A 13,095-nucleotide genomic window follows, 5' to 3' on the forward strand; every position below is an offset into this window, starting at 1 on the left:
TATATATATGTCATATATATATGACAATGTCATAACAGATTAAGTTTAACACCAGAATTCTGGTTCAGTTATTCAGATTGCTGCCATAAGTTCCTTTTCTATTATTATCAATATTAATGATCCTTTTGAATTAAGAAAAACTCACTTGGTAACAATTTATACATAAGAACAAGGACAGCCTGCAGTATCAGCCCCAGAACTCTCCCCTGCTACACCCAGGATTCCCAGAATGGACTCTGAAATTGTTTTTTCTGTCTCAGAGAAAAAAGAAGCTAAATCTGATTACATTAGCAAAAAAACTAGCAACAGTTAAGTGTTCCAGCAATGTATGTAACCCTATCTAAAATTGTTTTTCTTGTAGACATCCTCAACCTGAATTTATAACTTATAATTTAACTTTAGGAAAAATTGAAATGAGATACTCATTCAATCAAATGTACTTTTTCCTAGAACTTTATTATATTAAAAATATAAATATTTTTTGAAGTTTATTTTGAGAGAGACAGAGAGAGTGCAAGCAGGAGAGGGGTAGAGAGAGAGGGAGAATCTCAAGCAGGCTCCATGCTGCCAGTACAGAGTCTGATGGTGGGGCTTGAACCCACAAAACTGTGAGATCATGACCTGAGCTGAAATCAAGAGTCAGATTCTCAACCAACTGAGCCACCAGGTGCCCCTAAAACAGATGGGTATTTTAAAAAGAGTAAGTTGAAGTTGAAAATTTTCAGAAATCCTAATCCAGGGCCCAAATAAGCAACCTCCTTTCTGCTTAGCGGTTTTGAGGACTGAATAAGCCTACGTAACACATGCCATTGCCCAGATTTCTTGGCAGACAGACTTCAACTAATTGTCCACCCAGCAACTCTTCAAAAATGTCTTCTTAGCTCACTTTACCAAGAGGAGAAATTTCTTCAGGGATAGTAATGAACTGGGACTGTGTACTATAGGTTTTAATAAAAAAAATAAAAAGTCATTTATCCAGATTCTAAGCCAGGGTTCTCTCCATATTTTTTTTAATTAAAAAAAAAAATTAGTCTATTTTTGAGTAATTTTGCACAAGCAGGGAAGGGGCAGAAAGAGAGGGAAAGAAACGATCCCAAGCAGGCTCTACACTGTCAGCACAGAGCCCGATGTCAGGTTTGATCCCACCAACCGGAAACATGAGATCATGACCTAGGCCAAAATCAAGAGTCAGACACTTAACCAAATGAGCCACCCAGGCGCTCCTGGGATGCTGTCTATATTTTAATCACTAAATGAAACCCAAGGAATACTGGAAAGTTAGGAATCTTTTCTTCTTCTCTAATTTTTCCATATTGTAACTTCTCCAGAGAAAGGAATTTATCATGCATTATCATGCATGTCTTTGAATCATTTGGTGGGTCTAGCTCAAAATATTTCTTCTCAACATTTTATTAGGAAAATTATTAAATTAAAGCAGCTTTGTGTTTTGGTCAAGTAAGAAATTCTCACTCCAGGGCACATGTAAACTAATCCTATTATTAGTGGTTGATTTCCTTCTACTACTATTCTTATTAATTTTAGGAGACATTAATGCTAACTCTCATGAACTATATAGTATCTTCATTATCCATTGATTTGCCAAAGAATCACTATAGATAAAAATTTTCAACAATTTCGTAGTTAAACCAGTATTTTTTATGAAAAAGCATGTTTAGGAAATTTGAACGTGTGGGGGATATGTAAATTATTATTAGTGACAAGATTCAACTCAGGTTTCCTTCACCTATCATGAGCTTTGATGTCTTTGACATAATTTAAATAAAAAACATTAACCTATTATTTTTAATTAATAATAATATATATATTTGGTAGTTATTTTTAATTGTTGCTCTCATTCAAAGTTCAAGCCAATCCCCCAGTTCATTGTAAAATTGATGAAATAAGGCATCAGACTCACTTTTCTCCCTCTGTACAAAACACAGTAGTTTGGGATTCCCTTGGCCTTTGTTACCTTTAATACCCTAAAAGGAAGAGAATCTTCATTACCACCTGGGCAGCCTTTCCTGCACACCCTGTTAACACCAGTTCCTCTTGGAGAGAGGCCCAGGGATTTGGTCCAAATTCACCCAGACACAGTGCTTTGTAGAGAGACTTCCACCCCCCATGGCCAATGTGGAGACCACCTATTCTGCTGTGCTCTTCTGGACCTTGACTCTTCTGCAATGCAGACATCATAGTCACAGTTACTCCCTCTCCTGTGCATCACTTATTCCAGACTCTGTTAGGGAATATCAGAGACCTAAAAGAAAACTTTAGGCCAAGGAGAGGACAGCCACATGAAATGAAATAAGAACAAAAAAAGACATGAGTCAAAAAGAAAGAAGAGAAAAAATGGCATAAATTGAAAGTTTTATCCCCACTATAATCCTCTCATAATTTAGCATTTACCACCCATATTGGTTTGCGGGTGTTACTCTAACAAAGTACCACAAAGTGGGTGGCTTAAGCAACAGAAATTAAGTGTCTTACAGTTCTGGAGGTTAGAAATCTGAAATGAAGGTATATACAGGGTTCGTAGCTTTTGACCGTTCTGAGGGAAGAATCCATGGTGGGCTTCTCTCTTTGGCCTGTGGGCAGTCATCTCCCAGTGTCTCTTCAGTCTTTCCTCTATGCCATAATTTCTTTCATATAAGAACATCAACCATAATGGATTAGGGCCCACCCTAATGACTTCATTTTAATTTGATTATCTCTGCAAGGACCCTATCTCCAAATAAAAGATCACATTCTGAGCTAGTGGAGGACACTGACATATCTTTTGTAGGGGACAGGAAAAGGGGGCACAAGTCAGCCCATAACACCACATCACTATATTTTAAACCCTTGATATTGCCCCAGAAACCCTGGTCATTTCAAGTGTTCTCCATGTCACTGCCAAGTACTTTCAAATATACATACCAGAAACCCAGTAGTCTGAGATGACTCCCTCACTCTCCCCTACTCACGTCCAATCCATCACAAAGTTTCATAAATTCTGCTTCCTAAACATCCCTGCAGGCCGTCCATCTCATCTACTGCCACCTGAGTGCAAGTTGAATCATCCGTCATGTCCATTTTTATCTGCCCTTTTGTGGTCCATCCTTCACTGGAACCAGAATGTTCTTTTAAAAGTACAGGTATCATCTGGCCATCTTTCCACTTAAAACCCTTCTGTGGTACCCACTGCACATTGTACCATGTGTCCCCTGCCAGCCTCTGTGACCTCCTCTGGTACCTTATTTTCCCGGGCTCACTCCAAGTCTTTCAGAGCTCATATATTCCATGAATACAGCCTCCTGCACAGAGCCTCTCTGCTACTCTTCACTCCCTGCTTCACCCTCACCTCCCAGTGTCAGTTCTTCAGAAATATCTCCGCATGGTCAGTCCCCCTTCTAAAGTCCCATGACATCGTCCACTTACCTGTATCACACAAGCAATCTTATAGTTACTTTCGAAATTATTGATTAACATCTCTCCTCTTCCTCTCATGTATAATCTCCATGAGAATAGGGATCGAATTGTGTTGTTGTAGGCTGTAGCATTAACACAGGTCCTTTTGTTTTTTAAATTTTTTAATGTTTATTTTTGAGAGACAGACAGAGCACAACCAGGAGAGGGCAGAGAGAGAAGGAGACACAGAATCCAAAGCAGGTTCCAGGCTCTGAGCTATCTGTACAGAGCCCGATGCGGGTCTGGAACTCATGAACCGTGAGATCATAACCTGAGCCGAAGTTGGATGCTTAACCGACTAAGCCACCCAGGAACCCCTTAACACGGGTCTTTATACATAGTTGCCACTCACAGTGTAGAGTGATATTAAACATCTGATTTATCATAATCATTAGAAAAAGCTATAGGGATATCCTCCATATGCTATCATGGAAGAAGTTTGTAGAATAGTTCTGAAACTACTTTAATAAATTTGGTAATAAGAAATATAAAGAAAAAACTAAGACGCCAGAAGTATAAATGAGGATAAAAGGAAGGGCCCCAGGTGTTTAAGAGGGAAGGAACCTTCAAATCAGCTACAAATATAGATCTAAAATGAAGCAGTGGTCAAGGCCAACTGCAGGTACCCTTTCCCGAAACAGCCATCAAAGTGCATTAAGATTGCTGTCTCATTTCAATAAGATCACAAAACCACAACCTCAGAGGGCACTGAGCACATACTGACACTTTGTCTTTACCACCAAATGCAATATGTTTTGAGCAGCTAACTTGTTATCTGCCTTATCCATCTTTGTAGAAGCATTTTCCTTTTTGGCGTGTGTGAGATTTTTTTTAAGAGCCACAGTTGACCTTGCACAATTTCAATTCCAGAAGATCATTTTACCAATGAGGAATTGGGGCCCAGAACAATAAAATAGTTCACTTTCCTGCAACCAGGCCACTGTTTTATACTGAATAAGTTGCAGAAGGCCATTCCAAGCAATAACTCAGCAACCCAGATGTCATCACACCCATTAAAAGTACTTACTCTTCAGTATCTCTTTATGCTGGCTCACTCGCCACTCCAGAACATCCATTTTGATGATCTTGCTTCTGGTGTCCCACTACAAGGTGACCATAACATTTATCATTCAAAGCAAGTCATCTGTGTGAGTGCATGGGGACACTATTGATAATTTCCTTGAGACAACAGGTATCAACCTGGACTGCCCTATGCTGTACACCAGGCTATGTGGTCACGACATCAAATTCTTCAGAAAAACCACATGTACAGGTGTTTAGTAAGTTGTGATTATATTTCCTTCCCAAGAGTGGGCTTTGTTTGAGGGGAGTGGGCCTCCCTCCTGCCTTGCTCCCCCACAGCTCATACAAGTAAAGCTATAGAACCTGGCCATTTCCAATCTCACTCTCCACCATACGTACCTGACAGACACAACCAGGAGGAAGTGACCCAGGAACTACATGTCACCTTCTTACAAAAAACACACCTGTTTTGGAGATACAGCGCGTTTTATTCACAAGTTATAGCACTTCATTCAGTAACCTCTGTTTTTCTAAAGAAATAATGATAGGCTACCTGGTTGACCACTCTCCATCTCTTCTCAAAACGTAGATATCATATAGACATACACACACACACACTTACACGTACATATACATCTGTTTTTATATTCTCTCTCTCAGGGTGCCCAGGTGGCTCAGTTGGTTAAGCATCCGAATTTGGCTCAGGTCATGACCTCGTGGTTGGAGAGTTCAAGCCCCGTGTCAGGCCCTGTGCTAACAGTGTGGGGCCTGGAAACTGGTTTGGATTCTGTGCTTCCCTTTCCCTCTGTCCCTTCCCTGTTTGCACTCTGTCTTCTCTCCCTCAAAAATAAACATTACTTTTTAAAATTCTCTCTCTCTGTCTCTCTCTCTGTCTCTCTCTCTCTCTCTCTCTCTCTCTCTCTCTCACAGCTTAAAATTGAAAGCATAAGGCAATTTACTTTACTCATCTGAATAAAAGTGAAATTACAAATGCCAGGCAACCATTTTGTTCCATGCTATTGCTTTGTCACTTGGGACTTTTAAGGGTACAGAGCTGAAAGCAAATAAAAAATAGGATATCCTAGGATTTAGTAGAGTGGGTTAGAGCTGAATTATGGAGTCAAGGTTTGTCTAAACCCCTGTATATTGAGGGATTCATGGGCACTGAAATTTAACGAGTATTCAACTACATTGACCTTAACCACCCCCAGTGAGCTGACATATCTTTCCTACTTCCGTGTTAAAAATATAAAGACTGGCTTACAGGATAACAGATTATAACACTAACTATGTGTAGCAGAATAAATAATATTTCTACCTTTCCTTATCACCTCATACTTTATCATCTCAGGAAGAAAGGTAGCCATTGATGATATTATCTCAGGCAGGACGTGGAACATCAAAAAAGCAAAAACAGTTACCTTATTTTCCATTATATTCCCCTGATTTTTTCACTGATTTGGTACTAGCTCTGACTACACATGAAAGAAAGAGAGAGAGAGAGAGAGAGAGAGAGAAAGAAAGAAAGAAAGAAAGAAAGAAAGAAAGAAAGAAAGAAAGAAAGAAAGAAAGAAAAAGAGGGAGAGGGAGGGAGAAAGGAAGGAAGGAAGAAAGAAAAGGAGAGAGAGAGAAAGAAAAAGAAAAAAGAAAGGGAAGGAAGGAAGGAAGGAGTAAGCGTAATGTTCACTCAATACTATAAGGTTTAGGACAAATATTCAGTAGTAACTAAAAGTGTATGAGTGAACTAATGTTAGTGTTATTCTTCCTGGAAAATCAATGCAGCTTTCAAATGTCCAACTTTTCTTACTGTTGAGAAGTAGATCTAAACTTGTACATTTGTCTGTGGAGCTTGCTACAATTCCCATATTACCTTGAGCTCTTGAGTTTCACCTCTGTGGGATGGTATTTGAACTTTAAAACCGCCCTCACTCAAATACAGCAGAATCCAATATAAGTTGAAAAAAATAAATAGCCCAATGAAAACATTTATTTTAATATGGCCAGAAAAAATTTAAAGTAATGCTTAAAGGAAAGTCATAAGTATTTATTATTAATGGGTAACTAATTATTAAGCAAAAATTAAACAGAAAATTATCTAAATGCTAAAGTGAAATTCGCATTGAATATAAGTCAACAAGATAGCACTCTTGTCTTAAAAAGTATGTATCTTTTCTCAATAGCTTATTATTCTAGTGTGTCATAGCATCATACTTTATAGAAATAGGAAGGCAAATATGCCAAGAATAATGCTCTCAGTGATCTTAAACTCAAAGAAAGGAAAATGAGGTAAATATCATTAATATACAGTGCGTCCAAAACCATACAGCCTTATGTCCTCTCCTTATTAAATGGTTATCAGGAACATTAGGCAACTCTATTTGTGCAGTGTTTAAAACTGTCTGCCACACAGTAATAAACACTGTACAAATGTTGATTAAGTCAATACGTAAATTCAAACTATAGATGTGCCATAAAATAGGCACAGGCAACATGGCATATGAAAATTGTAGATAGCTAACAAATGGGTGAAAAGATCCAGGAAAATCTCATAAAGAGGGACTGTATAAAGGATGGAAAAACTGACAACAGAACTTATTAAAGTTACTGAAACAAAAGGAAACACTATTAACCCAGACATGGAGTTGAGATAAATTCATTAAATCATACACTGATGGAGGAGAGAAGAGTACAGGTTGAAAGATTTGGCTTTAGAAGTGAATTAGGCAGTAATGGAATATAACATTTGTTAGTATTGTAATATTTGGTGACACTTAAAGGAAGACAAATCATTTTTGTCTTAACCAGAATCAAGTGTGTGGTTATGTATTGGTCATAAAGAACTATCCTACACAACTTTAGCAATGATTAATACTGCTGCTGTGCTATTCTTAGAACATAGATTCCTTACAAATTAAGGAACACTTCACATTGGCATAGCTTTTCACATTAAAAGTAGCATGTTTTGCCTTAAAGCTCCTAATTAGACAGTGCACGGTCTGTTTAGCCAGCCGTGTCTTAGAACCATCTCCTTTCTCATTCCTTCCACGTCAAGTTTATAGAGAAACACCTGGTGGAGGATAAAGGGTCAACTCTAGTTTCTTCTCTTAGAGATCAATTTCTCTTTCTACATTCTGTCTCCAGCTCAGACTTTCTCTACTGGTTGAATGAATGGGAGCTGATTGAGGGCAGAGTCCATTACATCTGCCCTTGTGGCCTCAGCATCAAGCATGGCATCATACAGTAACTCCTCATGAACTGTAGTGTAGGTCACCTTGATTCGGTTGGGTTAAGTTGGGTTGGATTGGATCAAAGTGAATAAGAAATCAAACATTTCCCCTTTTCTTATAATTTTTACAACAATTTTTTATTTAGGAATTGAATGAAAAACAGAGTATTTTTATTTATTATACATCTTATATGGTCCCTCTGTATCATCAGTTACTCTAACCTGCCTTGTCTATAGAGTACTATAAATACCCTGTGTCCAAACAAATAGGTATGATTGGAAAATTCAAACTGATTTCCTCATGGTAGGCTGACAAATTATAATGAATAGATTCCATCAAGATGTATTACTTAAAATAATACTAATTGAAAGTGAAAACCTTTAAATAAACCCTATTTAAAAAATAGCTCATCATGTATATGTTGTTAAAAACTTTTTGTATCACAGACAACTTTCTTATAATGAAGAAATCTATGAGACTTTCAGTGTAATTAGTTCATTGTAAGAGACAGAAAAAAACTTATCATACACCAAATTGACATAATAGCTGAGTACATTTATATATTTGCATCACAGATACAGATTCTTGAAATGTAAATAATACGCCGCATTGAGTTGCTAAGCAACTCTTTCTACCAGTTAGCAAAGTTTTTCCTTTAAAGGACAGTCTTATAACAAAGGAATATGTTGAAACTCCTGGTTTGTAAACAATGCTGTTTAAATCCATACAGCCTGAATGAATGAAGATTCTAATAGTTTCTTGAACATGAACAGCTGCTCGGATGTGTCCCTATATTGGCTCACTTATCGTCTATAACACAGTTAAAAAGGGATTTAGCAGTAAGGTTGAAAAGGAGATGGCTTTTAAATTTTGTTTCTTTCTAGTTATTTATTATCTCCCTCAATGATTGGGAAAGTCTCACCGAAAATCATTATTTGGCCTAATATGTCTGAAAATAAGATAGGACCATATTATTTATATCTGACAAAACTTCTTAAGAGATTCTCAGGCATGCAATTCAACATAAAGTGTCTAGAATCTGCATGGTTATGCTTTTGACTCTCATTTATTGATAAAATTTATTCTTTATGAGCTGACACTCTATCCAGATTGAGTCTCCTTTTGTTTTTTTCTTAGTGGATGTAACTAAAGAGTAGTCTGTTGAACTATTGGCAATTAAGTCATAAGAGGGAAACAAAATTGTTTCCTTCCAGACTTTATGAGACCTTGGAGACTATGAAAATATGAGGATTATTTTTTCAAACATAAAACCACAGAATAGGTCAGACATAAAGGGGTACATACCAAATGAGTCTATCTATGTCACATTCAGAAAGAGGCACAACTCACGTTTGGCCCTGTTAGGACAGTGGTTACTTACCCTTGGGGTCAGGTGTCTGGAACTCTGGTAAATGGTGTGTTTCTGGACGTGGACATTGGTTACATGAGTGGGTCCAGTATGTAAATATTCATTAGCTATTCATTTATCCTTGAGTATATGCTATACCATAATAAAATGTCCAAACTATTTTTTTAACGTTTATTCATTTTTGAGAGACAGAGACAGAGTGTGAGTGGGGGAGGGGTGGAGAGAGACAAAGACACAGAATCCGAAGCAGACTCCAGGCTCTGAGCTGTCAGCACAGAGCCTGACCCAGGGCTCAAACTCACAATGGCAAGATCATGACCTGAGCCAAAGTCAGACATTTAACCGACTGAGCCACCCAGGTGCCCCTAAAAAGTCCAAATTAAAATAAATGAAACAACAGAAAATGAAAAGCATTCAGATTTCCTTTCTCTCCTTCCAACAGTGTATTCTAAAGGGGCTTGTATCAGTTACAAATCACAACAGTTGTGTTATCCCAAATCACTACCATGTAGCAGCATGCCAGCACTTCGGATCTTCTGCTTCCGTATCTTGTGATTTATTTTCTCCCCAGTCACAAGCTGTGCTAACCTCTGAGGCCCCTGACAGCCTGCTGGCGGGAAGCCTGTTAAGCTTGGTCTGTGAACTAACACCGTTTGCCATGTTAACAGGCGAGTTGTGCGAGGAAAAGCTGGACTTCTGTGCCCAGGACCTGAACCCCTGCCAGCATGACTCCAAGTGCATCCTGATGCCAAAGGGATTCAAGTAAGTCAGAGGCTGCCTCGGGGCCCCCGGTGCGGGGGGCGGGGTGTTTCCTCAGGAACCTGTCTTCTTCACGTTCCTTTCAGGACCTTGCTTCACACCTTTGCTCAGGATGAGAGGGACGTTCTCTCTACTGTCAGTGGGGTCTTTATAAATGTTCATATCCAGCATGAACTTTTTTTTTTTAGTACAATATAGAAAATAAAAGAGAGTCTTTCTTTTCATTCCATGGCTCTTCCTGGGAAGTCACATATGAAATGAATTAGGCTTTGACTATGTTTACGTAAATGTATTGGAAGGCCAATTAAGGGGCACTGGGGTGGCTCAGTCAGTTAAGTGCCTGACTCTTTTTTTTTTAATGTTTTTTATTTATTTCTGAGAGAGAGAGACAACATGAGCAGGGGAGAGTCAGAGAGAGGGAGACACAGAATCTGAAGCAGACTCCAGGCTCTGAGCTGTCAGCACAGAGCCCTATGTGGGGCTGGAACTCACAAACTGTGAGATCATGACCTGAGCCGAAGTCAGACGCTTAACCAACTGAGCCACCCCGGTGTGCCAGTGCCTGACTCTTGATTTCAGCTCAGGTCATAGTCTCACAGTTTGTGGATTCAAGCCCTACATGGGGCTCCACGCTGATGGCACAGAGCCTGCTTCGGATTTTCTCTCTCTGCCCCTCCCTCACTCCCATTTTCTCTCTCTCTCTCTCCCAAAATAAATGAAACTTAAAAAAAAGCAACTATTGAAGGACAAATAAATTTGTAATATCTACTAGGCACTTTATCATCTGAATGTAAGTTGGTGGAAAATAGGGAGCTTAATTTAATGTAACTGAAGTTTCTTTGCTCTGCAGCAATTCTTAAGTACCTAAGGCATGGAAGATGGAGTGAACCTCATATCCCAGGATGCCCCGGGACAGGTCCAGTTTGTGCCTGTTGTCTCAGCCTAATTATGAATAGAGCCTCTTTCACCCTATGTTTGCCTTGCATGGGATGATAAAGCAGACGGTCACTGTAGAGGGCTCCCTAAGTGCACTCAGAACTTCTTTTTCCTCCTCAATAATCTTACTGAAATATTTTGGTATCAACTTAAATTATTTCTTTGCTACAATCCTGAAATAGTTTAAGGATCTGTCAATAGCACGTTCTCTTCATAGAGCTGACAGTGGTTTAGAGATCATCTGGTCCAAATTCATCTTAAACATACGGAAACCATGGCCCAGACAGGTTGGTGGCTGTCCAAAGATCTCAGGGTTATTCGTTGGCAGAGGTAGGAGCTAGGTCTTATATTTCCCAGATGGGTGACTTTGCTAATCTAGGTTACCTCGAAGAAGTTTTGTACTTTATTAACATTACAGTTGGTTGGTTACAGAAGATAAGCTGGATTCTCAGGAATGAGACAACTGGGTTCAAGAGTTGAGCTGTGCTTATATCAGACAATCAACAAATAGAATTATTTGTTCTTTTACCCACTATTTATTGAGCACCTGCCATGGGACAGGGCATGTGATAATACTACCATCTTATGTTATATAGTGGTTGTTTTTAAGTTTATTTACTTACTTTGAGAGAGAGGGAGTGAGTATGCCAAAGGGGAGGGAGAGAAAGAGAGAGAATCCCAAGCGGGCTCTGCACTGTCAGCACAGAGCCCATGTGGGGTTTGAACTCATGAACCATGAGATCATGACCCGAGCTGAAGTCAAGAGTCAGACAGGTAACTGACTGAGCCGTCCAGATGCCCCCGTTATATCAGGCTTTATAGCTACTCACATTCACATGCTTTCTCTTCTCAGTGAAATAACTGAGGCTTAATTGCCATAGGATTCAAAGAATTAAAAATTACTCAGGTCGGGGACAATTTTATGAGAGAAGATGGGAAGGGAGCTGGATTTCTAACACTCTGGTACTTGTCCACAGATTATCAGACACTCTAAGTTGAATAGGAAGTAGGGTTGGTACCTCCAGTACCCCTGCCTTTCAAAACTCAACTTGAATGAAATGTTTTTGGTCATTTTATTTAAAGAATATTCTTTACTTTTACTTTTAATGTTTTTAAAATTGTATTATCTTTTTATTTTAGAGAGAAAGAGAGTGCAAGCAGGGGAGAGGGGCAGAGGGAGAGAAAGAGCGAATCTTAAGCAGGTTCCACTCTCAGTGCGAAGCCCAGTGTGGGGCTCAATCCCGCAACTCTGAGATCCATGACCTGAGACGAAATCAAGAGTCAGATGCCCAACCAACTGAGCCACCCAGGCACCCCGAATAGAATTTTTTTTTATTTTTTTAAGCAGGCTCCATGCCCAACTTGGGGCTTGAACTCACAATCCTGAGATCAAGTGTTGCATGCTCTATCCAACTGAGCCACCCAGGAACCCCCAAAATTTTACCATATACAAACACAGTTTTAGTTTTAGCACCTTTTGATTCCATTTGATACCTTGTCGAAAAAGAAAAGAATATCTTTGAATTCTACTTGTCATTATATTTTAGTTTACAATCCTATGTAAAAACCGGAAGTCATTGAAGTTTTTATTGATACAAAATGCTTCTTGAATTTTGTTCACCTAAACACTGTACTTCAATTACTTTAACTCCTAATGTCTTTGATCTGCCCACAATTAAATTCAGCAAATTGAAAATCCACCACTTACATGACAAATCCTATCCTTTCTTAGAGAAATTCACCAGTAAAGCAAGTCCTTTTCCAGAATTGCTTATCTGCCACACAGATTTCACAGGGCTTTGTGCATTGTGACTATAAGACAAAGCGAGACTTCATGGAAACCATTAAAAACTGAGGGAGTTTGTCTTCAAAAAGACTGTTCCTTAGTTCAGAATCTTCGATGACTATTGATTAGATTGCACACTCAGAAGTGCCCTTCCTGCATCAGGGGTTAGCTGTTGTGGGAACCCATTGTTTTCAATAGTAATTTGTGAGCTTGTTTTATAGTGGTATGTAGTTTAGTAGAAAGCAGGTGAAGTCACAGTGTGTGCTGTCACTCCCATATTATAAATAATTGCACATGGTGACGAAGGGAGATACAAAAAGAAAATGGGCTTTAAAACTAAAAGAGCATGAAGCTGCTAAAGAAAATCTCTATTGACAAATGTTGTTTGGACAAATTGTACTGTTACTTCAAATTCATTTTCTTATTACTAAGCTAACAGCTGGTTTTACTTTTCTTGCTTTATTATATACCTCATAAATCTCCTAAATTGCTTTGAGATATTTTTAGACCATCATATGCCATAAGCAGTATTTCCAAGCATGCAT

The 13,095-nt window shown here is 38.8% G+C and overlaps 1 protein-coding gene across 3 annotated transcripts in view; it reads left to right on the forward strand.

Moving 5' to 3' along the window:
- The window catches only part of SLIT2 (slit guidance ligand 2), a 373,810-nt gene that overhangs the window by 333,659 nt on the left and 27,056 nt on the right, over nt 1-13,095 (forward strand). For all 3 annotated transcript variants that reach the window (XM_039216602.1, XM_039216599.1, XM_039216600.1), the window contains one exon: nt 9,738-9,831. In XM_039216602.1, the coding sequence (XP_039072533.1) occupies nt 9,738-9,831 (94 nt within the window). The remainder of the gene's footprint in view (nt 1-9,737; nt 9,832-13,095) is intronic.

This window comes from Hyaena hyaena, unplaced genomic scaffold, assembly GCF_003009895.1.
Source record: "Hyaena hyaena isolate Hyena2069 unplaced genomic scaffold, ASM300989v1 scaffold_640, whole genome shotgun sequence".
In the NCBI taxonomy this organism is placed as follows: domain Eukaryota; kingdom Metazoa; phylum Chordata; class Mammalia; order Carnivora; family Hyaenidae; genus Hyaena; species Hyaena hyaena.